Source organism: Nicotiana sylvestris, chromosome 8 (assembly GCF_000393655.2).
Source record: "Nicotiana sylvestris chromosome 8, ASM39365v2, whole genome shotgun sequence".
NCBI lineage: Eukaryota > Viridiplantae > Streptophyta > Magnoliopsida > Solanales > Solanaceae > Nicotiana > Nicotiana sylvestris.
The window spans coordinates 148,369,554-148,397,127 of NC_091064.1; the positions used below are offsets into that span (position 1 = coordinate 148,369,554).

Consider the following 27,574-nt stretch of genomic DNA (forward strand, 5'->3'; position numbering starts at 1 on the left):
GGTCACCGGCGTTCATGCCGCCGGGTTTCTGGTGAAGGGAGATGGGGGCGGCTAGGGTTTGAAGGGGAAGGGTTTGGTGAGGACGAAGGCTGGGGTATTGGATAGGGGGCAGGGTATGGTAAGGTGCTTATATATGGAATGGGTGGGTTGATCTCAGCCGTCGGATCAATCGAAATCAATGGCTTGGATCTGAAGGCTTGGGGGAAACGGTGTCGTTTCATCTAAAGGGGGTTTGGGTTGGTCCGGGTGGAAATGGGTCGGGTTCATCATGGGTTGTGAGGAAGTGATCTTGGCCGTTGATCATTCAGAGATCAACGGCTCAGATCAGACTCAACCATTACGACGTCGTTTGGACGTCCTTGGTGTCAGCTGGACTGGACTGGGTTGCATAGGGGTTTTGGGCTGAGTTTATTTGGGCCAATTTGTTTAAAATTGGCCCAAGTCCGAAAAGATTTTTTTTATTATTATTATTTTATTTTCTTCTTTGTTTTAAAAAAAACAAAACCTAAGTAAATCAAATTAAAATTAAATAAACACTTAATACAATTGTTTGCACAAACCTTAAAATATTTTAAAACAGGTAAAATCAAGCAAGAACAAAATCACGGACAAAGATGCCTATTTATGATTTTCTATTTAACAACCGGATTACGGTTCAAATTATGCATGACACATACATTTTTTGTATTTTGTTTTAGTAAAATAAAAATGGGCAAAAAATCATAAATAATTAATAAAGTGCCATGTAAAAATCCAAAAATTGTACAGCAGGACCAATTGTTATTATTTTTTATTTCTTTTGGAGCGATTGTCGCGCGAAACAAAAATCACGTGCTCACAATAATAGCTACTAAATCCAATCCAAAATGGCCAACTATACTTCTATAGTAGCTATTTTTATAGCCGCTACATTCAAACTAATTGCCGCTAAACGTTCATATCTCTAACGACAATTGTTTGTGGCAATTATAATGGCTATTAAATCCAATCCAAACGGCTAATTATACTTCTTTACCATCCATTTTTAAAGTCACTAAATTCAAAATAATTGCCGCTAAAAATTCGCATCTCTAATGGCAATTGTTTGTGGCTTTTATAATGGCTACTAAATCCATCCAAACAACTAATTATACTTATTTACCATCCATTTTTATAGCCACTAAATTCAAAATAATTGTCGCTAAAAAGTCCGCATCTTTAACGGTAATTAGTTTGCCCTTTTAGCGTCCATTTTAATCGCTAATATGTTTAACTAAATTGCCGCTAAAAATCAATATCTTTAAAAGTCACTAGCGATAATATCAATAATTTGGCGACAATTAATAATAGTTACTACATTTGTATAAAATATGACCCAAATAATAAAATATATTAATATTAATTCAAAAAGATGTAATATATCTCATTAAATCTTAACAATCAAAAGGAAGTACTAATCAAAAATATTAATATCACAGTAACTTAAAACATAAAAATATATTGTTTGGACTAAATAGCTAATGTCATCATAGTAATAATCCAGAATGATGGTCTTCAAATGATTTCCGCAACTTTTCATCATTTTGAAATCTTCCAACCGCTAAATTATTAAACATTAGATTGTATGACCTGAAATTATAAAATAATTATGTTAAAGGACCTATTTAAAATTTCTCAATCATTACTAACATGCATCACACATTTTATTTCGACTGCCATTTAACAAACACTCATGTTTGCAAAGGACTCACACCTTCAGACCACATAACAGCATATCCTTTGGTCCATCTTTGAGGATTGGACATATACAGAAACAGGAATAAGCTACAACCATGAGTGTTGTACAGAAACAGGAATTCTTGATGTGAGAAACAGAAATAAACTGAGTAACTCTAAACTTAGCCATAAACATGAAGTGCTGAAACAGGAGGCTAGTGTTATAGCTAACAGTGCATTTTCTTTTGCAGGAACAACTGAATTTCATTCTTTCTCACAGATTCCTAGTGCTGGAAGGAGGCTTCAAACTCGACAAGTCACAAACTCCTACAACTAAACTCCTACAAACAAACTGCTGATATAGTTTCCCATTGTAAATGAAAGAGAGATACAAGTTACACAACCAAACAAAATGTTCCAGATTTCACGAATCAAAATTTGCTTTTAGGAATATTTCCAAATGTAAAATTTTAACCAAACAATTGGATTTCTTACTATACCGTGGCAACTGTCACTTGAGCTGAAAATACCATCACACACTATGATCAAAACTAAAACAGAAGTGATTAGCAAGCATTCAATTTTAAAGCTAAAGATTCACTACGCCAAATATCATATGAAACATACAGTACTAATATATCACTTAAGTGAAGTGAACCTTTTTCAATGTGTGACTCTTTAGTGAAGTGATTAGCAAGCATTCATACTATCACACACTATGAAACATGTTTGTAAATAAATAACTGAGAAACTGATATTCACATAGGCAAGAAATCAATCCAACCAGAACATAAAACATATCCTTTGTCCTTTATGCTTTTCTTAAATTCGACATCTTTTGTTTGAATTTTCAGGATGTTTTTACTCTACATCAGTTGGAGAACTGAGAAGCTACGAGAACCCCAAAAATAAGATCACAGCCGTTCCTGCTACTGAGGAAGAAATCTGTGGTACTAAGTATATGGTAAGTGAAATTTTAGTAGCTTAACTACATATTACTCTTGTCATTCTGAGATATTAGTCCAAGTAACATCATTTGTGGTGGTCCCTTGGTCTTATGCTGATTATACTATTCTATATACCACCCTATATGGGCTTTGGAGCTCTGAAAATTCAGTTTCCCTAATTTCACGTAATCTGATGCTTATTTCTACTGTCTACATGATCAATAAGTTAGCATCATAGCAACATTGACATCACTACAATCCATGGTGGATATTTCATTTTGGCAATAAATTTAGTGTTTATCAAGAAATATACTACTATTAGAAACTAGTGATTTATTTCAGAGCATGCTAGTGACAACAACATTTGATATTGAATGAACTTCTTCATCAACGATCATCACTGATACAAAGCAAACGTCAGTGTCATAATGACTAACTTTGATATAGCAAGTTCACTTTCTCTCACACATGCACCTATATATTTGGAATGGAAGTGCGCTTAATTGTCAAATATACACAAACCATTAGGAAGTGGACCCTTATGTGACAACTTGACTGAAACTTTTACCATATCTTCACTATCAATAGCGGAGCAATTAGATTCAGATTACGACCTTTTAACATTGGCATTTTTTACTGGCCCCGCCTGCCTGTATCACAACCTTTGTGACATCAACATCAGTGAGAAAAGGAAATATATAAAGCAAGAAGCATCTAAGGTAAGTCCAAATACAACAACAAATTAATAAAAATCAAAGGAGGAAAACTCAAACAGTAGTGACGAAGGACAAATGTGAGTAGTACCATGAGAATGTTGATCATTTTCAGCAACACTAAGCATTCTTGATGTTTGTTGTACTCGTTCATGTCCACTATTGGCGTCGGGGATCTAAAAAATATTAACATGTTAAATAACAATACTTTTATATGATTAGAATTTCATTTAAAATATCTAAAGTTTATTAAATGGAGTTACCTATTCAGCTAAGGTGCCATTGCTGCTTTGAGGCATAGATGCATTAGGAGAATATTTGCGCATTAATTGTCTTATTTGGAGTAATTCTGATTGCATATTCTCCTGATTTTGTTTCATAATATTCATTTCATCATTTTGTTTCTCCTTTAACTCGATTATCTATTGTTCTAACCTTTGTATAACCTCATTAGAAGAATCATCTGCAACAATATTTCTTAAGAAAGACCTACTACCCCATAGAACAGAAGGAGTTGGACCAAGTCCTAAACCACGAACATACCCACTTTTTTTTTATTTCCCAACACCTGGGAATACACATCGCCTTCCCAAGCAACACTACGAGGAGGTTGCTCAGTAGATCTTTCACTATTGCTCATCCTTTCATTTATCATTTCCTGACCATAGAATACACAATAAATCCACTTTGGTATTCATGAATAGGAAAAAATGCACATTGTTTAACGGAGTCATCAAACCAAAAAAATAAAGAAAGAATAAATCTTACGATTGTCTTGACAGAATCATCATCAAGTGACCTACCATCCTTAAGTTTTTTATGAGTTAATAGGAAAATATCTACTCGTGTAGGCTCTATCCCGTTTACAGCCTAATACAAAAAAATGATATCATATATGCATGACAAAAAAAGTTTAAAATATTATAGTTTATAGTTTTCACAGGTTTACCTGCTCATTCATCAAGGTGGCAATACTTTTTGATCCTCCTGTGTGAGGCATCATTTTCTTGGACCTATTATTTCTATTTGCTTGGGTACGTCTCTATCATTGAAATATTAAAATAATATCTTATAAACTTTAAACAAAAATTGAGCATACCTAAAATCAAAACGCTATGAAAATGAGAAAACTAGGAGAATTTTTAAGGTTGATACCTTAGCTTTATCAGAAAGCCAATAAGAGACAAGACCCCTCCATTGATCCCTCGGTATTCGACTTGGTCTATATTTTAGTAAAGCGTCTTTAGTCTTATGTTTTTTCACGTACTCACCCTTCAAATTGCACTTGTAATCTTTCCATTTCTTTCCTAGTGACTTTAAGACCCACGCTTCTCCACGTTTTGGGATAGAGAATTTCTTCTGAAAAAATAAAAGCCAATATTTATGAGATAACATCATGTATAAAATATAGAGCATGTTCAAAAAAAATTAATAATAATAACAACAACAACAACAACAACTATTCCATACCCTCGTAAAATTGACCAATTTCTTCTTTTCTTCGTTGTCAAAATTTCTCCAATCATCTACATGTAGAGGTGTTAGTTCTGGCGATAATTCCTAGAAAGCTAGCAAGCTTTCGACCCTCTTTTTCAATAGCTTAGTTACGATTATTAAATGGCACATCAATTATCTTTCCCGGCGGAAGTTTCCAAATATCTTTTAGTAAAGTAGGCCCATGAACCTTTTTTGCTTCTGAATTACCTAGAATGAAAAAGAGAACAAAACGTTAGGTAGTGCAATAGCTATTTAGGGAGTTCTGAATGGCATATCGCCAGTTTATGCAATACATAGTGAAGTTGTTGTAGATGGTAAAAGAGATGGCCAAAATATTAAAGTTGTCCCTAAGGCTATCATAACTCTCCAGATGATGCAATACATAACTCACAGATTGTTGTTCAAGGATCAGATGTAAATAAGCTGCTGCCTATAACAGGAACTCCTAGGCTACTTGTTCTACACTGTACATTCACATATCAAACAAATTTATGCACATAGAACATGCCGAACTGTCTGGCCTCCTTACACACATAAAGTTTCAGAAACTAGTTTCAACATACTCCCATATGAAAGAGACCTTTAAAAATAAGCAATGTTATTAGTTCATTGGTACTAGTCCAATCCAAACAGTAGATATGCAATGCACATCATATAAAATGGTAGCAGAATACTCCCTCTAAGAACAATCAAATTCAAATGTCATATCCTAACAGTACTAGTCCAATCCAAACAGTAGATATCCTAATCTTTCATTTGCACAAACAAATCCATTTTCAAGTGTTATTCCATGAATAAAATTTCAAATTCATTAACTATTTGAATCTAAAGTTGGCGTCTGAACAAACTATTTGAATCTATACTTGAGGTTTTTCATTTACTACACTATTTAACATTGCATATGATTTCAGTGTGTTCTTTTCTCAAGAGAAGCTGAAGGTTTTGTTCTTTGTTTCAAACAGTGGATACCATTTTCAGGGTTGAACATCCTCACACATAAGGAAATTTCTAGCTCATTGTTTCTGAAAACTCTATTCTGCTGCTTTAATTGATGAAAAACTGTGTCAAGCTGTTGTTTCCCTTTGTTCTTCTTTCCTTCTACTTATAAAGAAGTGAACTTTAGCACAATTTTAAGTATCTAGATCTGCCTTTAAAATCCATCAGGAGACATATAGACTCCTTAAAATTAGGCAAAAGTAATTAAGAAAAGAGTGCAAAATGAAGCACAAAGTAAATCAAATATCAACTTTTGTTAAAAAGGACCAACCATTGTTACAACTTCTGTTAATAAAGACCAACATCCAACCATTACAAGGAAACAAGGATAAACAGTGTTGAAAACCATCATCTAATATTATACATAATCAGATTGCAATACTACAGAAGCATTACCTGACTCGTCATCATGTTGAATCTCAGTGCCACCATAAGAACTATTCAACTCATTAGATTGACCATCATGTGCTTGGGCGTTAGAGTAATTCTGACTATCCATCAATTGCTCAATATATGGCTGGGCTCTAGAGTAGTTTTGACCATCCATCAAGTGCTCAATATAAGGTCTCACATCTTCATCATAGTCTTGTTCAATTACCAGTCGGTTGCGACCTCTAGTTTGCATAGTTCCTTTTCCAAAATAAAGAAATTATCTAGATGCATTAAGTTATACTAGTACCAAATTAACTCCAACCAATTAGCAGGTCACACGCAAAATAGGAAAAAAATGAAATAAAAAGTATTGATACACCAGCAAAAACTATTGCCCAGCGATAATAACACCTTAGCATATTACAATACAATGGCTATAATCAGTAAAATATAAGTAAAAGAAAGCACAAAGAATTGACTCAAATCAACCAATACAAACATGGAAAATCCATAGCTGACTAACATGCATCTTCTATAAAATGACTCAAATTGAAAGCAAAAAAATATATTTATTCAAATTTTTGCAGTAAAAAAATCACCAGAAGTTCTTAAATAACACTTGAAAGAAAAATATTCTATAAGTTCCACCTATCTTATTCAGAATCATATTCATTTTCATTTTCATTTCTTCCCTCAACACTAGATTTACCATCATTTGGAGAAGCTTGAGAATGTACATTTGAATCAATTACTATCCCATCGGCACCACTTCTTACCCAATTATTATACTCATCTTCTAGAAATCGAGTATTTTTCTAAGAGACCCAAGTCAGTGGCATCACTTTGTATTGATGACTAAAACTACAAACTATTTTCCTCTCCCACATTAAAAATATCTCGAGGTTTAATTAACCTAGGGACAAACCATTCATGATCTTCAGGATCTTGTACAAATATTACTTGTTGAGCTTGTTCTGCAAAAATAAAGGGCTCATGAAATTCTCGATCGCCAGAGTCTGTTAGGCGTGAGAAATTCACAAGTGTGAAGCCCAATCATCTTCCTTAACTCCTCTACCTTTGGTTACATCAACCCAATCACACTTAAATAAGACAACCTTAAATTCTTCATAGTAGTTTAACTCCACAATATCATTCAATCTGCCATAATAATATGTGATATTTGTAGACTTTGGAGTATTGTCACTTGTACTTGCATAACTTTCAGTCTTTGAAACGACCATAACACCACTATTTTGTGTCACCTTAAATTCTTCACTTTGCTTCGTTCGAAACCAATACCCGTTATTTATATCGAACGTATTAAATCTTTTCGCAATGTAACTCGGCCCTTGTTCAATGAAGATGTTAGATGTGGCTTCAAGCTCCTTTACCTAACCAAATAAAGGATACAACTATAAATGTGGATATTTGTACAAGGAAAATAATTTAACGTAACCAATGACTTAGTCCTACTACTTACTTGATCCTTAAACCACTCATTAAATGTATCGAAATGCACACGAACAAGTTGATGTTGAGTCAAACAACGCTTACGATGTGATCTCTTGATTTCAGTAATATGTTCCCTATTCATGTAGCTCACATATATTAATTTTGTTATCAATTAAGTAATATATAAATATTAAATAATAGATATAACACTTACTTTTTATAATTCTCAACCACTTCAAACTCGCAATTGAAAAGCACATGTCGATGTGCTTGCAACCTTGTTTTCTCCTCCATCTCAAATATATCTACTCCACCGTACAACTCCCCAACAGTTGGAAAAAGGCATTCTTCTTTACTAGTCTCATGCTTAATCTCATCACCACATTTTCTTGAACAATAAGACCTTGAATCTCCACCCTCCAAGTAACGTAAGCAAAATGCCATACACTCATTTGCTATGTATGCTTCTGCTATCGAACCTTCTGGACATGCTCGATTATGAACATATGATTTTAAAGCAGCCAAATACCTATGGAATAAAATAATGGTATTAGTTTGATATTATAATATTTAACAACTAAAGATATGTAATAAAGTTTCAGTGATATTCTTCATATCTCTCAATTGGGTACATCCAGCTATAATGTACTGGCCCCGCATGTTTAGCCTCAGTTACCAAGTGAATTACCAAATGTATCATAACTGTAAAGAATCATGGGAGGAAAAGTTTCTCCATAGTAGACAATGTTTCTAGAATTTTTTCTTCAAGTAACTTTAACTCTTCTACTTTTAGTTCTTTACTACACAGAATACGAAAGAATGTGCATAGTTTAATTAAAACGAAACTAACTTTTTTATCTATTGATCTTCTCAAGGCAAGGGGAAGAAGTTCTTGCATTATAACATGACAATCATGAGTTTTTAACCCAGATATATTTTGTTTGCGGATGCAACGTGAGATATTAGACGCATAGCCATCTGGAAATTTGGCATTTTTTAGTACTTCATAAAACAACTCCTTTTCCTTTTGAGACATTGTGAAAAAAGTAGGAGGAAGATATGCTTTCCCACTAGCTCGATATTGAGGCCATAAACTTGGTCTTATTTTCATCTCCTTCAAGTCCAATCAAGCTTCTAAGTTATATTTAGACTTTTTACCAAGATCCAATAATGTATAAATTAAGTTATCACACACATTCTTTTCTATGTGCATCACATCAAGATTATAGCGCACCAAGTTAGACTTCCAATAAGGAAGATCAAAAAAATACTCCTCTTTTTCCATGTATTTTTCATCACTCTACTTACCCCTTCACTCAATTGGACGAGAGTAAATTTTATTTCTTTAACTTGATTCAACACTACTGACCCAGATATTGGACAAGGTGCAAGACTTGTTTCTTTAGTACCATCAAACGATTTTGCATCATTCTGATATTTGTGTCCTGACTTCAAGAAGCGCCGATGCCCCATGTAACAAAACTTTCTGCCATGTGTGAGCCTTCTATATTGAGTGTTTATGTTACAAGTAGGGCATGCAGACCGACCATAAGTGCACCATCTAGAGAGAGTACCATATGCTGAAAAATCATTTATAGTCCACATGAGAGCTGCTCACATTTGAAATATCTCCTTAGCAGAGGCATCATATGTTTCTATACCAACATCCCATAATTCATTTAATTCTTCTATTAAAGGTTGCAAAAAGAAATCAATATTATTGCCAGGAGCTTTTGGTCCAGGAATAAGTAAGCACAAAATGAAGAATTCTTGTTTCATGCACATCAATGATGGAAGATTATATGGCATTAAAATCACTGGCCATGTACTGTGTACAGTTCGCATTGTGCCAAATGGATTAAACCCATCAGAAGCTAATCCCAGGCGCACATTGCGAGGATCTCCAACAAATTCGGGATATTTACTATCAAAATTTGTCCAAGCTTCAAAATCTGCAGGATGCCGTAGAACTCCATCTTTGTTGCGCTCTTCATGATGTCATTTTGCTTTAGAAGTTTCTGAAGACATAAAAAATCTCTGCAGCCTTGGTTTTAAAGGAAAATACCTTAGGACCTTGGTTGGAATTTTTCTAGCATCATTTTTCCATCTAGAAGCCCTATAAACTTTGCATTTATTAACATTCTTATTAGCAAACTCTTTCCTAAAAAGTATGCAATCGTTATGTGACAACCCAGCTAGTCGTCTCATTAGTTACCGCTCTGTTTTCCCTATTTTTGCTTCTTTATGCTTTGTTATTTGTATTTTGTGATATCGGGTTGGTTGGATCGAATCCGAATGATTTTGGTAAAGTTTGAGACACTTAGACTTTTTGGAGTGAGTTTAGGTTGGAAAAGTCAACCAGACACTGACTTGTGTGTTAGATGGCTCTGATGTGAGTTCTGATGGTTCGGTTAGCTTTGGGAGGTGATTTGGGACTTAGGAGCATGATCAGAATGGGTTTTGGAGTAGATTTAGGCTCGAATTGGCGAAGTTGGTATTTTGTAAATTTCCAATTGATAGGTGAGATTTTGATATAGGGCTCGGAATGAAATTCTGAGAGTTGCAGTAATTCCGTTATGTTATTTGGGATGTGTGTGCAAAATTTCAGGTCATTTAGACGTGGTTTGATTGGGTTTTTGATCAAAATCATAATTAAGAAGATTTTGGAATTCTTAGGCTTGAATCCGATGCGAATTTTGTGTTTTGATGTTGTTTTGACCATTCTGAAGGTTGGAACAAGTTTGAATGAGGTTATGGGATATGTTGGTATATTTGGTTGAGGTCCCGGGGGCCTCGGGTGAGTTTCGGGTGGTCAATCGGACCATTTCATGCTTTGGAAAGTTGCAGATTTTGGAGCTTCAACTGTTGCATAGTTTTCCTCTTTGCGTTCGCGTAGGGGGTCTCGCGATCGCGTAGAGCTTTTGAGGGGACAACCCAGTTTGTTCTATGCATTCGTAAAGGTAGAGTTGCGATCGCATAAGGTGGCGAGTTTGTTGATCGCGAATGCGTGGATAAGGTCGCGTTCGCGTAGTGTTAAGTGGACCAGGGGTTTTGACTTGGAGTTTGTTCTTTACGAACGCGGTCCCCTGTCCGCGATCGCGTAGAGTAGGATGCTTGAGCATCGCGTTCGCGTGGGACTTTACGTGTTCACATAGGGTTAATTGTGGGTTCTGAGAATTTGTGCTTCGCGATCGCGAAGGATGTCCCGCTATCGCGATGGAGGATTTCAGGCCTGGGCAGAAGGTTTAAATAGGCGTCTTGTCCGCAATTTTGAGGTTTATTTCTTCCATTGTTGGTCGTTTTTGGAGCTTTTTGAAGAGGATTGAAGAGGGATTCAAGGGGAATCACTTGAAGGTAAGATTCTTAGACTTAAAACTCGATTCTAGTGTGAAATATACCTAATAAATCATGGAATCTAAGCCTAAAAATTGAAGAACTAGGGCTTGAAATTGGAGACCTAGAAATTGGGATTTGAGGGGTCATTTGTGGATGGATTTTGATACTTTTGGTATGTATGAACTCGTGGGGAGATGAGGAGCCCATTAATGTAAAAATTTTCAAATTCCAAGACGTGGGCTTGGGGGTCGGCTTTTGCTAATTTCAGGATTTGTGTGGTATATTGATTATTTTTGCTTGGGCTTCGTTCCCTTAGCATATTTTGATGTCGTGATTCTAATTTTAGGAAGATTCGATGCGAGTGAAGGCCGATTCGAGAGGCAAAGGTGCCGCAGGCTAGAGATTTGACCAGATTGAGGTGAGTAATGATTATAAATGATGTTTTGAGTGTATGAAACCCCAAATTTGCGCATTGTTGTGCTATATTGAGGTGGCGCACACACTTGATGATGAGCGTGGGGTCGTGCACTGTTGGGGATTGTGACTTAGTCCATCCCGGATGACTATTTTGCCGCGTATTTAACTGAAATTTATTTGCTATCATCATTATTTGGGCTGAATGGCAACTATTTGAACCCTTCGGAGATTTTTATTGATATTTCCTCACCGTTTTGACTTTATACTTGAACTCAGTCATGATATATTTCACTGTTTTCATACTCAACCATGTCTACTATGTTTTAATACTTAAATGAACTTTTAAATGATAATTGGGATGAGAAATCCTGTTTTACTACTGCCGATGGTTTGTGAGGATTTTGACTGAGTAAGACCGAGGGCCTATGTTGTGAGGAAACACTGAGCTTGATTTTAGGTCGAGGGACTGAGATATGTACGCCATGAGGTGGTTTGATTAATATGAGGCTGAGAGCCTAGTGATGATGCCACAAGATTGGTTGATATTGCGCTTGGGCCGTAAGGGCCCCTCCAGAATTCTGCACACCCCCAGTGAGCGTGGGTACCCATTGTGATGTGATATATTTCTCAAGGGGCTGGTATTGTTCTGAGATATTGCCCGAGGGGCGGATTTGTTGATACTGTGCCCGAGGGGCGAACCTTTATGTGTTTATTTTCCTTAATTGCCTGTCATTTACCTACTTAAATTGTTGAAAAGGGTTTTCGTGAAGTTTAATTCGAGTTAAATGACTTTCACATATCTTTCACTGGTTTTACTGCTTCATTATAGTCTGCAAATGTGCTTTACGTGATTTCCTGCTTTCAGTCCTTATTTATGATTATTACTCACTGAGTTGGAGTACTCACTTTACTCCATGCACCTCGTGTGCAGATTCAGGCGCATCTGGTCCCGCTCCCGAGTGCTGATCTTTCCAGCTCAGGCGGATCCGAGGAGTCTCTAGGTAGCTGTCGGTGTTCGCAGCCCAGAGCTTCTTCCCTATCTTATTCTCCATGTTCTTAGTTACTGTATTAAACTCTATAGATTTCTCTGATTATTCCGGATTGTTTAGATGCTCATGACTAGTGACACCCCTGTATCGGGCAGTGTTGGATTGTATTCCGCAAATTATGCTATTATTTGCTTAAACTTTGGATTATTTTATCATGCTTAGACTGTTTCTTACTATTTAACTATTAAATACCGAAATGGGAAGTGCCGGCTGGCCTTGCCTTCACGAGAGGCGCCATTATGACCAGGTTCGAGTTTAGGTTCGTGACAAGTTGGTATCAGAACCTATGTTACATAGGTCTCACGAGTCATGGGTAGGTTTAGTAGAGTCTCGTGGATCGGTACGGAGACATCTGTATTTATTCTCGAGAGGCTGTAGAACCTTTAGGAAAAACTTCATATTCTTGAAATTCTTGTCATGCGAATTTGTTGATCTGAGTACTAAACTTCTGTTATTCTATTCTCTCACAGATGGTAAGGATACGCGCTACCGGTCAGGATGGACGACCACTAGTACCACCAGCTGTGGCCAGTAGAGGCTGAGGATGCAGTCTTGGTCGCGGTTGCGGCAGAGGAGTGGCCCGCACAGCAGCTAGGAAAACACATACAGATCCACTAGCCGCCCCAGTTCAGGATCATGTCCTAGCTATGGACACTTCAGCAGCACCAGCTCAGGCACCAGTGTCACACCTCCTTTTTTACTACTCCCGGAAGGGTGTATAAGGGATGTTTTTTCCAATTTAAGTGAAAATCGAAATAGGATTAATCATTAGATTCAGAGTCACCACTTGGGATAGTTAATTGTGTCCCAAGTCACCGGTTAAAATCCCGAATCGAGGAAGTTGACTCTATTTATGGTTTGCGACATAGAAATCCGGGTAAGGAATTCTGTTAACCCGAGAGAAGGTGTTAGGCATTCCCGCGATCCGTGGTTTTAGCACGGTCGCTTTGATCATACTTGGATTAATCAAATTGCCTAATTACTTATTTTAAAACCTATGTGCATTTGCCTCTTTTAATAAAAAGTTATGTTGAAACAGGTCACGCACACGTGTACCCATTTGTTTGGTGCGTCAAAAATCATGTCACGTGAACGTGTCCACAATTAATAACGCTTTATTATTATTAAGAATGTTTAGTCGAAGTTGCACGAATGCATACCTCGATTTTATTTTTAGAAATCGTAATCATGTCACGCGAATGTGTCCACAACCACGATAGTCTATTAAACGTGCCTAAAGCAAACTACGAACATTTATCATTTTTATATTTAGATTATGAAATTAATACGAGGGCCATGGGTGATTTAATTAAATGGCACACCTCAATCTATTGGTAAAGGACAATACTTAATTAAAAAGGGTCCAAGATGTTTGGGTTTACTCTAGATTAAGGTTCAAATTACCCTTACTAGTTATAAGCCCATGTTGGATAAAACCATGTATTTTAATCACTTGAAAGGGTTTGGGCCAGCGATAGGCCCAATATCATTTAAAGATTTTCGGAAAAAAGGAGCACAAGAAAAGGCTGGGCGTGATGCCAAACCCAACGTTGAGACGAGGATGGCCATACAGTACTTAAAGAAACCTCTTTTACTATATCAATTACAAAACTGATGAATTAAAATATGATGGATATAATAGGGCCCAAGGTTGGGCCCAATGAGTGACAAGGGGCAGAAACAAGCATGGAAACCCATTTCTCAGCAAGCTGCCCCGTATGGGCCCAGGCTAGGCCCAATCCCCTTAAGAATTTACAGAAAACATAATCCAAGAAACAAGATATGAACACCAGATTATGAATCTTAATTTACGCCTGCTGCAGATAATGGTAAGATGAACATGGATCCAAAACTACTCATTTAGAACATACTAATTCTCACATCAACAAAGTACTCTAACACTGCTAAAATTAAATGACTAAACAATGTAGTTTCAACAACCAACATTAACATGATATTCAAATTAACAATCTTAAATGTAAAAGAAACCACGAAACACACCTGCTGATCCGAAAATCTGGACATTAACATCTAGATCCTAATATATGAAATTCTTCCTAAATCATTGTCCATTCAGCAGATTACATGGTAACCATAATAAACTGAAAGAAAATAAACCAAGAATAGACATAGAAATTCAAGAAACACACATGTAGGAGGAACTGAAAGTCCCTGATTCATTCATTGAAGTTCTCACTACAATTACATATATCAAAGTACTTCTATACTTCAGCAGTCATCACAGTCCTAGAGAATACCAGGAAAACAAGAGCAAGATGATGAGAAAACAAGGAAATTATATGAAGCAAGCAAACAAAGAAGCAGCAAATGATCAGCTAGCAAATAGCTTCAGCTCAAACCCATATTGGAATCAAAAATCCAGAAAAAGAACTTCAGAGTGTGTTTGTTTCTTTCAGGAAGGAAAATCAGAAGTGAAAAACCATTCAACTCTCTCACACAATGCAGAAATTTTTGTATATTTTCTATGGGTTCCAATGTCTGCCTGAAAATGGAGGAAAAGAGTCCTTAAATAGGCACTTCTAAGGTAGCCCTAGCCTAGTTTGCTAATTCCCTTTCTACCCCTTATTTTCTTAGTCATTTTACCCCTTAACCCCTTCAAAATATCTGAAACCTCCTTACCTTTTAACAAACCAGCCTAGACTTATCCTCCAGAAGCTTCTCATAACAGAAAAATATTCCCTAAGCTTCAAATACCCAAAACAGCCCTTGACACCCCTGTATTTACACCCAAAATGAATCAACTCATGGGTCAGATTTGACCCAAGACCCAACCCAAATGAATAGTCCTCTTTAACCGGGTCAAAGATGACCACACAGTTAATACAGAAATCCCATCAGCCAAAATGATCAAACAAAATCAAATTCTGACCCAGACCAACCCATGATCTAATCGAAAGAAAAGAAGAAGATGAAAAGAACATGGCCAAATATAAAAAATAAGCAATTTGATCCAAGAGTACTTAATCAATTTTGAATGGTAACTTGAAACTTATGGACTAAACTAGGTGAAACTGACAAAATAAATATAGAACAAACAGACAACACAAAGAATAAAAAAAACAAAAATTAACTCTAATGCAATTATCCAAAACAAGACTATTAATATGTATTTTTTTTTAAAAACAAAATTCGTTCAACCAAAAATCCAATTGATACGGGAAGAAAAGAAATGGACATGCAATCAAAAGGAAAGGTATGTACTGTATTTTCCGGAAATAATTGAGCGACTTGACGAGCGACATCATTTGACGTAGTTTATCGGTCTTTGGTTGTGCGTGAAATCTGGTGAACTTTGAAATGGGACAGAATTGGTGCTAATCAATTGTTCTTGATAAGAACAATCAATTGGCACAAATTCTGACTCGAAATCATCCTCAAATCCTCTTGAAACTCAAAAGGGGGAGCAGATTAGGGTTTTCAATTTCTTCGGGCATCAGATTTGAGATTTGGACAAACGGGTGGGGATTTTGGAGAAACTTGTGATGGGTCATGAAAGAGGGGTGTGTGGTGATTATTTGGTGACTGTTTGGAGGTGGTTTGGGGTGTCGCCGCTGGTGGAGACGATGGGAATTTTGGGTCGGCGGATCTCTAGGGTTTGGGGTGTGGGAGACAGACTGGGTTCGAAATGGGGGGAGGGGAGCTTAGGTTAGGACACTTATATATTAAACCAACGATTAGTTCTGAGCCGTTGGATTATCAAAATCCAACGGCTGTGATGGGCCATCGCAAAACAGCGTCGTTTGGTTTGAGAGTGGGGCTGGGTTTGGAATTTATTTAGGTAGGGAATTTGGCTCAATTAAAACAGCCCTTTTCTTTCCTAATTCTCTTTTTCCTCTTTTTTTTTCAATTGTTTTTCTTTTCCTTTTTAATTAATTAAAAATCTAGATTAAACTCTTAAATTAAATTGAATTGCGAAATTAAGCTAATTATCTACTACAATATTTACAAAAACTAATTACTCCTAAATTAAAAGAGGAAATTACTAATCTAAAAATTTAAAAACTAAAAATGCAAAAGTAAGCCAAATGTGATTTTTATTTTTAAATAAAACAACTAATTTACTAATTAATTCTAAAAAAATATGAAAAACAAAACCTCAATGCAATGCATGGTATTTTTGACATTTTCATGATTTTTTAACAAAAAATAAACATATACAGAAATGCAAACAATTAGCATAAATTCCCAAAAAATCCTATAAAATTGTAAAAATGGAAAAAATTATTTTTCTTGTGTTTTGTGGGAGTAATTCCTATAAGGCAAAAATCACGTGCTCACAACCAGTTGTGCCCTTTGTGATTCCAGGTCTTCAGGAGGCCTTGGCTCAGATTCTATCAGTTTGCACTGGCCTAGCTCAGGCGGTTTCAGCCACTACAGCCGCAGCTACTTCTCAGGCCGGAAGAGGCAATCAAACTTCTGCCGCTCGCACACCTGAGCAGGTCGTGCAGGGACTTCAAACGAGGGGGCAGATACAGCCCGGCCGGTTGCAGTTGCTCAGGAATATATAGTTCCTGCCATGCCAGAGGATGAGCAGCGTAGATTGGAGAGGTTTGGTAGGCTTCAGCCTCCGACCTTCAGTGGTGCAGAGGGAGACGATGCCCAGGGCTTCTTGGATAAGTGTCAGAGGATGATTCGTACAGTGGGTATTCTGGAGACCAACGGGGCCACTTTCACTACTTATCAGTTTTCTGGAGCTGCCTTCACTTGGTGGGAGGATTTTAAGAGGCGTAAGCCTGTTGGTGCAACACCCCTTACCTGGCAGCAATTCTCCGTTCTCTTTCAAGAAAAATATGTGCCACAATCCTGTAGAGAGGATCTGTGTAAGGGAGTTTGAGCGGTTGCGTCAGGGAGAGATGACTGTGATGCAGTATGAGATAAGGTTCTCCGAGTTAGCTCGTCATGCTATTTGGTTGGTTCCGACATACAGAGAGAGGATTAAGAGGTTTGTTGATGGCCTCACTTATCAGCTTCGTATTCTCATGACCAGGAAGAGGGTGATTGGTGCTACCTTTGAGGAGGTTGTAGACATTGCTCGGGAGATTGAGTCTGTTCGTCGCCTGGAGCGCGAGGAGAGGGAGGCCAAGAGGCCTCGAGGATCTGGTATCTATAGTGGTGCTCCTTCGAGAGGTCAGTTTCAGCATGACAGAGGTCGTCTATTCAGTCATGCTCATCCATTTCGCCTAGGTTATCGTGGGGCGCCATCGGGTCATGAATCTCACAGTTCTCATCAGGGCCAGTCATCACTTAGTGCCCTTCCAGCTCAAAGTTGGTTCCGTGCTCCATCAGTTCAGGGCTCTTCTATGCCAGGTGCATCTGTTAATCACTCCGGTGCGAGGGGTTCCCTTAAGTCCCCTTCTCCAACACCTGGTAGTTGTTATGAGTGTGGTGAGATGGGTCATATATGGAGGCAATGCCCAGGTCGTCTTGTGAGTTAATCTCAACAGAAGGGTCAGTCATCGGCTTCAGCGCCAGTTACTTCATCACCAATAACTCAACCAGCTAGGGGTGGAGGTCAGTCAGCTAGGGGTCACCCTAGAGGGGAAGGTCGATCATATAGCGGTCAGGCCCGTTTCTATGCACTTCCAGGCAGACCCGATGCTATTGCTTCAGATGCTGTTATTACAGGTATTGTTTCATTTGCCACGTAGATGCCTCTGTATTATTTGATCCCGGTTCCACCCTTTCTTATGTGTCATCATACTTTGCTCGTTATTTGGTACGCCATGTGAGTTTCTTGCTTCACTATCTACCCCGGTGGGCGATACTGTTGTTGTAGACCATGTGTACCGGTCGTGTGTGGTGATTATTGGGGGTCTGGAGATCCATGTGGATCTTTTATTATTGTGTATAGTGGATTTCAATGTTATTTTGGGCATGAATTGGCTATCTCCGTGTCGTGCTATTCTGGATTGTCATGCTAAGACAGTCATATTAGCTATACCGGGTGTGCCACAGATTGAGTGGCGAGGTGTGACTGATTATGTTCCTAGTAGAGTGATCTCATTCTTGAAAGCCCAGCGTATGGTTGGGAAGGGTTGTCTTTCGTATCTAGCCTTTGTGAGGGATGTCGGTGCTGAGACTCTCAATATTGATTCTGTTCCAATTGTGAGGGATTTTCCCGGTGTGTTTCCTGCAGACCTATCGGGCATGCCACCGGATAGGGATATTGATTTTGGTATTGACCTGGTGTCGGGCACTCAGCCTATTTCTATTCCGTCGTATCGCATGAACCAGCGGAGTTGAAGGAATTAAAGGAGTAGCTTCAGGTACTCATTGATAAAGGGTTCATTCGGCCTAGTGTGTCACTTTGGGGTTCGCCGGTTCTATTTGTGAAGAAGAAGGATGGCACTATGAGGATGTGCATTGATTATAGGCAATTGAACAAAGTAACAGTTAAGAACAAGTATCCTTTGCCTCGCATTGATGATTTATTCGACCAGCTTTAGGGAGCGAGAGTGTTCTCCAAGATTGATCTCCGTTCAGGTTATCACCAGTTGAAGATCAGGGACTCGGATATTCTTAAGACAACTTTCAGGACCCGATATGGTCATTATGAGTTCTTGGTGATGTCTTTTGGGCTGAGCAATGCCCCAGCAATGTTCATGCATCTGATGAATAGCGTGTTCCGGCCTTATCTCGACTCATTTGTCATAGTTTTCATTGATGATATTCTGGTGTACTCGCGTAGCCAGGAGGAGCACGTAGAGCATTTGAGAGTTGTGCTACACAGATTGAAAAAGGAGAAGCTTTATGCAAAATTCTCCAAGTGTGAGTTTTGGCTAAGTTCAATGGCTTTCTTAGGGCACGTGGTGTCCAGCGAGGGTATTCAGGTTGATCCGAAGAATATAGAGGCGGTTCAGAATTGGACCAGACCATCCTCATCCATAGAGATTCGTAGCTTTCTTGGTTTGGCGGGTTATTATCGCCGGTTTGTTCAGGTATTTTCATCCATTGCATCGCCATTGACCAAGTTGACTTAGAAGGGTGCTACATTTGTATGGTCAGATGAGTGTGAGGAGAGCTTTCAGAAGCTCAAAACAGCTTTGACCACAGCTCTAGTGTTAGTTTTTCCATCAGCTTCAGGTGCATATACCATGTATTGTGATGCTTCAAGAGTTGGTATTGGTTGTGTTTTGATGCAAGCGGGTAGAGTTATTGCTTATGCTTCTCGTTAGTTGAATCCCCATGAGAAGAACTACCTCGTTCAAGATTTAGAGTTGCCTGCCATAGTTCACGTATTGAAGATTTGGAGGCATTACTTGTATGGTGTCTTGTGAGGTGTTTACTGATCATCGTAGCCTCCAACACTTGTTCAAGCAGAAGGATCTTAATTTGAGGCAGCATAGGTGGTTAGAGTTGCTTAAGGATTATGATATCACTATATTATATCATCCGAGAAAGGCCAATATAGTGGCCGATGCTTTGAGCCGAAAGGCAGTAAGTATGGAGAGTTTGGCATATATCCCAGTTGGGGAGAGACCTTTTGCGGTTGATGTTCAGGCCTTGACCAATCGGTTCGTGAGGTTAGATATTTCAGAGCCCAGTCGGGTATTGGCTTGTGTGGTTTCTCGATCTTCCTTATATGATCGCATCAGAGAGCGTTAGTATGATGATTCGCATTTGCTTGTCCTTAAGGACAGAGTTTAGCACGATGATGCCAGAGATGTTACCATTGGTGATGATGGGGTGTTGAGGATGCATGGCCAGATTTGTGTGCCCAATGTGGATGTGCTTTGGGAGTTGATTCTGGAGGAGGCCCATGCTGTTATCAGGATTTGAGGTAGCACTATTGGTGGAGGAGAATGAAGAAAGGCATTGTGGGATTTGTAGCTCAGTGTCTCAATTATCAGCAGGTGAAATATGAGCATCAGAGACTGGGTGGCTTGCTTCAGCGGATGGATATTCCAGAGTGGAAGTGGGAGAGGATCACTATGGACTTTGTAGTTGGACTTCCACAGACTTTGAAAAAGTTTGATGCTATTTAGGTGATTGTGGATCGGCTGACCAAGTCCGCACACTTCATTCATGTGTGTACTACCTATTCTTCAGAGCGGTTGGTAGAGATCTATATCCGGGAGATTGTTCGTTTGCATGGAGTCCCAGTTTCCATCATTTCAGATAGGGGCACTCAGTTTACTTCGTAGTTTTGGAGGTCTGTGCAGCAAGAGTTGGGTACTCAAGTTGAGTTGAGCACAACTTTTCACCCTCAGACGGACGGGCAGTCTGAGCGCACTATTTAGATATTGGAGGACATGTTGCGTGCTTGTGTCATTGATTTTAGAGGGTTATGGGATTAGTTTCTACCGCTTGCAGAGTTTGCTTATAACAATAACTACCAGTCGAGTATTCAAATGGATCCATATGAGGCTTTGTATGGGAGGCGGTGTAGATCTCCAGTTGGTTGGTTTGATCCCGGTGAGGCTAGGCTATTAGGGACAGACTTGGTGCAGGATGCTTTATAAAAGGTGAAGGTGATACAGGAGAGGCTTCGTACAGCGCAGTCGAGGCTAAAGAGTTATGCTGACAGGAAGGTTCGGGATGTGTCCTACATGGTTGGTGAGAAGGTTCTGTTGAAGGTTTCTCCCATGAAGGGTGTTATGAGATTTGGGAAGAAGGGAAAATTAAGTCCTCGGTTCATTGGGCCTTTTGAGGTGCTTCTGAGGATTGGGTGGTGGCTTATGAGCTTGATTTGCCACCTAGCTTGTCGAGTGTGCACCCGGTATTTCATGTTTCTATGCTCCGGAAGTATATTGGGGATTTGTCTCATGTTCATGATTTCAGCACGGTTCAGTTGGATGATGATTTGACTTATGATATGGAGCCAGTAGCTATTTTGGGTCGTCAAGTTTGGAAGTTGAGGTCAAAGGATATAGCTTCAGTGAAAGTGCAGTGGAGAGGTCGGCCCATGGAGGAGGCTACCTAGGAGACCGAGCGGGAGATGGGGAGCAGATATCCTCACCTATTTGAGGTTTTAGGTATGTTTCTTGACTCGTTCGAGGACGAATATTTGTTTAAGTTGGGGAGGATGTGACGACCCGACCAGTCATCTTATGAGTTACCGCTGTGTTTCCCCCATTTCTGCTTCTTTATGCTTTGTTATCCATTTTTTGTGGTATCGGGTTGGTCGAATCGAATCCGGAATGATTTTGGTAAGTTTTGAGACACTTAGGCTCTTTGGAGTGAGTTTAGGTTGGAAAAGTCAACTGGATGTTGACTTATGTGTTAGAGGACTTGGATGTGAGTTCTGATGGTTCGGTTAGCTTTGGGAGGTGATTTGGGACTTAGGAGCGTGATCAAAATGGGTTTTGGAGGTTCGGAGTAGATTTAGGCTCAAATTGGTGAAGTTGGTATTTTGGCGATTTTCGGTTGATAGGTGAGCTTTTGATATAGGGGTCAGAATGGAATTCTGAGAGTTGTAGTAGTTCCGTTGTGTCATTTGGGATGTGTGTGCAAAATTTCAGGTCATTCGGACGTGGTTTGGTTTGTTTTTGTATCAAAAGCGTAATTAAGAAGATTTTGGAATTTTTAGGCTTGAATCCGATGCGAATTTGGTGTTTTGATGTTGTTTTGAGCGTTTTGAAGGTTGGAACAAGTTTGAATGATGTTACAAGATATGTTGGTATGTTTGGTTGAGGTCCCGGGGGCCTCGAGTGAGTTTCGGGTGGTCAACCAGACTATTTCATGCTTTGGTGAGTTGCAGATTTTGGAGCTTCAGCTGTTGCAGAGTTTTCCTCTTCGCGATCGTGTAGGGGGTCTTGCGATCGCGTAGAGCTTTTGAGGGGGCAGCCCAGTTTGTTCTACGCGTTCGCGAAGGTAGAGTTGCGATCGCATAAGGTGGCGAGCTGTTGATCGCGAATGAGTGGATAAGGTCGCGTTCGCGTAGAGTTAAGTGGACCAGGGGTTTTGACTTGGAGTTTGTTCTTTGTCAATGCGGTCCCCTGTCTGCGATCGCGTAGAATATATGCTTGAGCATCGCGTTCGCGTGGGACTTTACGCGTTCACATAGGGTTAATTGTGGGTTCTGAGAATTTGTGCTTCGCGATCATGAAGGATGTCCCGCGATTGCGTGAAGGATTTTAGGCCTGGGCAGAAGGTTTAAATAGTCGTCGTGTCCGCGATTTTGATGTTTATTTCTTCCATTGTTGGTCGTTTTTAGAGCTTTTTGAAGAGGATTGAAGAGGGATTCAAGGGGAATCACTTGGAAGTAAGATTCTTGGACTTAAAACTCGATTCTAGTGTGAAATCTACCTAATAAATCATGGAATCTAAGCCTAAATTGAAAAACTAGGGCTTGAAATTGGAGACCTAGAAATTGGGATTTGAGGGATCATTTGTGGATGGATTTTGATGCTTTTGGTATGTATGAACTCGTGGGGAGATGAGGAACCCATTGATGTAAAAAATTTCAAATTCCAAGACATGGGCCCAGGGGTCGGGTTTTACTAATTTCGGGATTTGTGCCGTATATTGATTATTTTCGCTTGGGCTTCGTTCCCTTAGCATATTTTGACACCGTTATTCTGATTTTGGATAGATTCGACGTTACTGGAGGACTATTCGAGAGGCAAAGGCATCGCGGGCTAGAGATTTGATCGGATTGAGGTGAGTAATGATTGTAAATGATGTTCCGAAGGTATGAAACCCCGGATTTTCGCATCGTTGTGTTATATTGAGGTGGCGCACACGCTTGCTAACGAGCGTGGGGTCGTGCATTGTTGGGTATTGTGACTTAGTCCGTCTCGAATGACTATTTTACCGCGTATTTGATTGAAATCTATTTGCTATCATCATTATTTGGGCTGAATGCCATATTTGGGCTTCATGCCAAATTATTGATATTTCCTCACCGTTTTGATTTTATACTTGAACTCAGTAATGATGTATTTCACTGTTTTTATACTTAGCCATGTCTACTATGTTTTAACACTTAAATGAACTTTTAAATGATAATTGGGCTTAGAAATCATGTTTTACTACTGCCGAGTGGCTTGTGAGGATTTTGACTGAGTAAGGCCGATGGCCTATGTTGTGAGGAAACACTGAGCTTGATTTGAGGCTTAGGGCATGAGATATGTATGCCATGAGGTGGCTTGATTGATATGAGGTCGAGAGCCTAGTGATGATTCCATGAGATGGCATGATAGTGTGCTTGGGCCGTAAGGGGTCCCTCCAGGAGTCTACACACCCCCAGTGAGCGTGGCTACCCATTCTGATGTGAGATATAGCCCGAGGGGCTGGTATTGTTCTGAGATATTGCTCGAGGGGCGGATTTATTGATACTGTGCTCGAGGGATGAACCTTTATGTGTTTATTTTCCTTAATTGCTTGTCATTTCCTACTTAAATTGTTGAAAAAGGTTTTAATGAAGTTTAATTCGAGTTAAATGACTTTCACATATCTTTCACTGGTTTTACTACTTCATTATAGTCTGCAAATGTGCTTTACGTGATTTCCTACTTTTAGTCCTTATTTATGATTATTACTCACTGAGTTGGAGTACTTACTTTACTCCATGCACCCCGTGTGCAGATTAAGGCGCATCTGGTCCCGCTCTCGAGTGCTGATCTTTCCAGCTCAGGCGGATCCGAGGAGTCTCTAGGTAGCTGTCGGCGTTCATAGCCCGGAGCTTCTTCCCTATCTTATTCTCCATGTTCTTAGTTACTGTATTAAACTCTGTAGGTTTCTCTAAGTATTCCGGATTGTTTAGATGCTCATGACTAGTGACACCCCCGTATCGGTCTGTGTTGGGTTGTATTCCGCAAATTATGTTGTTATCTGCTTAAACTTTGGATTATTTTATCATGCTCAGACTGTTTCTTACTATTTAACTATTAAATACCGAAATGGGAAGTGTCGACTGGCCTTATATTCACGAGAGGTGCCATCACGATCGGGTCTGGGTTTATGGTCGAGACACGTTAGGACAAGCATGAATTTTTTCATACTTTAAGCCCAAGCCTTCAACTATTTTTTTGGTCTCATAGAAAGAAAGAGGCAATTTTTTTCCTTCGGGAAGCGCATCTTTTAATAGTCCAAGCAAAGAATTAAAAGATTCATTTGAACATTTTAACGTGCATTTTATGCGATACATATGCAGCAAAAAGGACAGTTTGCTAAACTTCTTACATCCAGGATACAGTTCTTCATTTGCCTCCTTCATGAGCCGTTCAAACTTATCCACCTCTAGATGAGGTTGATTTCCAGATGGAGGAGCAGTATTCTCTTGTACGTTTTGCTCCATGCCACCACTTTCAGTATCCATGAACTGTGCAACACCTCCAAATGCATCATGTATCATTCCTCGCATATCATCGCCCCTTAGAGTTGACTGACTGCAGTTATTTTCTCCAGCATTGTCTAATCCCTTTAGAGACTCCCCATGACAAAACCAAGTATCAATATGACGGTATAATACCATTAATCACAAGATGATCATAAGTTGTAGCCCGATTTACTTGATGGATAAGCACACACCCCGTACAAGGACATACAATTTTTTCTCCACGTTGTTATTTTAGAAAAGACATGATTTAAAAAAATCCTCTACTCCATCCAAATATTCTTTACTAACTCTATCACAATTCATCCATCCTTTATTTCTAGGATTGTCCATGACAATCAAGATATTCCTTTCTTTTCTATAATTACTACAAGAACTACAAATTTGTTAGTAAAAAGGAGAAATTAATCAAAAAGGTAGTTCAAAAGAAAATAATCATCCTATTAGTAGGTAATTCCATAGCTCAAAGATATCATTTTAATAATTGAAACTATCAAACATAAACCTATTAAAACTATCATTTTAACAATTAAACGATCTCTAATTTCTTCTATGATTTTCACATATTGGTTCAATTTTTTTTAGAATAGAATTATTAAACTTATAAATTACACTTCTTCTATGGTTTTCATATATTGGTTCGTAAATCTTTTAAGCATAGAATTATTGAACTTATATTTTATAGAAGAACCATATATCATATATTTTAAAATTTTCAAAACTTACTACTCATATTTGTTGAATTTCCAGATATATACTCCATTTGTACAAATTTGTTTTTAGCTATTTTGTTTATTGAGCGTCAGTTTAACTAGTTCTAAAACTAAATAGAATATAAGTTATTTTATATATTAAAAGTATACAATTATAAATTAAAAAAGATAATATAATTGTGGTGAAATCATCCATATAAAGTTTCAGTTAAAGACGACTAAAACCAAACATGACAAGAAAGAGACATAGTAAATAAACTTAAAAAAATCAACAGATTATGCAAAGCGTAAAAGGTTGTGGACTTTTTTAACAATAAAACGATGATTGCAGTGACATGTAGCTACTACTAGGGGCTAAATCGATATGGAATATTTTGCTATTTATAAACAGATCATAGTCACCATAGAACAAACATGTAAATGAGAAATAAATCTTGCCAAAGACAACTTGCCAATTTTCACCATAATTGTTCATAAACTTTTTAATAATGGAATTATTAAACTTATATATTATACAAATATTTTAAGGCTGGACATTCTGTGCGATGCAAACCAACTAACATGTAGACTTTGGCAAAAGAAAAAGGGCACAATGGAAACATTGTGGAGTAAATTCTCAATGCGATGCAATAGTATAATAGCCCAGGATGGATTTCATGAAAGGAAAGGATTCAATAGGAGGCTAAACGAACTTCTGGCCAAAAGTAGTGCATTTGTAAAGTACATGACTTTGGAGTTAACTGTTTTATCTTGTTGCACAGGTGATGTTATTGTGTCCATGAATTACAACTGGAAGGGTTATCGTAATGGAATCGATGACTCAATTGATGAAGTTAATAGGCATCAGCGTTACAAAACATGTTACTGCAAACTAATGGGAGGAAGCAGTTGGGGATACTATAAAAATTCATCAGACAAGTAAGGACAGTAGATGATAATGGACACACAGAATGGTCTATGCCCAAAAATTATTGTATATTGTATGAAAATGCAGGTACTATACTGGATTTCAGATGTATAAATTACAGCAACATACACGAGAATCAAAAACAATCTCACTGTCTAGAGTAGGGGTCCTCATGCTATCACGCTAGGATGTAAGAAATGCACAACGACAATATCGAAGTGAACTATCAATCTAATAGCATCCACAAACGACTTAGCAAACAAATAAAAAACTACACTTTCACAAATTCACAGCCTATTTAAAAATCTACAGCCAAACATGAAGTCTTGAAATTAAAGTTTCCTAATATGTAAACAATCGAGCAGCATCAATCCACAATCCATTGCAAAATGATTGCAAAAACTGATTTAACAGAGGAAGAACATAATCGACGAGGACTGTCAATTTATCATAACCGAAGCAATTTAACAGAGGAAGAACAACCTATTTAAAAATCTACAGCCAAACATGAAGTCTTGAAATCAAAGGTTCGTAAGATATAAACAATCGAGCATCATCAATCCATTGTAAATCAATCCATTTAAACAATCTAGCAGCATCAATCAAAAATCTATTGCAAAACAATTGCAAAAAATCGATTTAACTAGGGAAGAACATAATCGACAAGGACTATCAATTTATCAGAATCGAACCAATTTAATAGAGAAAGAACAACCTATTTAAAAATCTATAGCCAAACATGAAGTCTTGAAATCAAATTTCCTAAGATTTAAACAATCGAGCAACATCAATCCACTTTAAATCAATCCATATAAACAATCGAGTAGCATCAATCCAAAATCTATTGCAAAACGACTGTAAAAAATCGATTTAATATGGGAGAACATAATTGACGAGGACTATCAATTTATCAGAACCAAATCGACTTAATAGGGGAAGAACATAACCAATTTCCTAAGTTCTCAATTTATCAGAGAACTTACCTGGAAAAGAATCAATGAGAACTATCAGACTATGGCAAGCCGTTGACGCAACATCAATTAGGTTTCCTTGTGGCAGCGACGGGATCCCTTTCTATTCAAGCGAATATGTTTTCCTAAACTTTTCTAATTGGAGGGAACCGATAATCTCGTCCAAGCTTTTCCTAAACTTTTCTAATTGGAGGGAACTGATAAATCT

At 38.2% G+C, this 27,574-nt stretch overlaps 1 protein-coding gene across 3 annotated transcripts; it reads right to left on the reverse strand.

The window, feature by feature from the left end:
• Window positions 1-1,411: 1,411 nt before the first annotated feature.
• LOC104243659 (uncharacterized) lies at window positions 1,412-27,574 on the reverse strand. Of its 3 annotated transcripts, XM_009798883.2 has the most exons (7): window positions 27,379-27,574; window positions 7,887-8,201; window positions 6,245-6,478; window positions 4,511-4,714; window positions 4,305-4,397; window positions 3,447-3,531; window positions 1,412-1,608 (listed from the first exon to the last, which is right to left on the reverse strand). In XM_009798883.2, exons 3-7 carry the CDS (start codon window positions 6,278-6,280, stop codon window positions 1,595-1,597), a joined length of 432 nt encoding a protein of 143 aa, XP_009797185.1. In that variant the 5' UTR covers window positions 6,281-6,478; window positions 7,887-8,201; window positions 27,379-27,574; the 3' UTR covers window positions 1,412-1,594. The 3 variants fall into 3 exon arrangements, 1 of the variants encoding a protein (XP_009797185.1); XR_011401520.1 differs by adding an exon at window positions 4,826-5,059 and having other exon boundaries at window positions 3,447-4,714; window positions 27,379-27,570; XR_715254.2 differs by lacking the exons at window positions 7,887-8,201; window positions 27,379-27,574 and having other exon boundaries at window positions 3,447-4,225; window positions 6,245-6,553.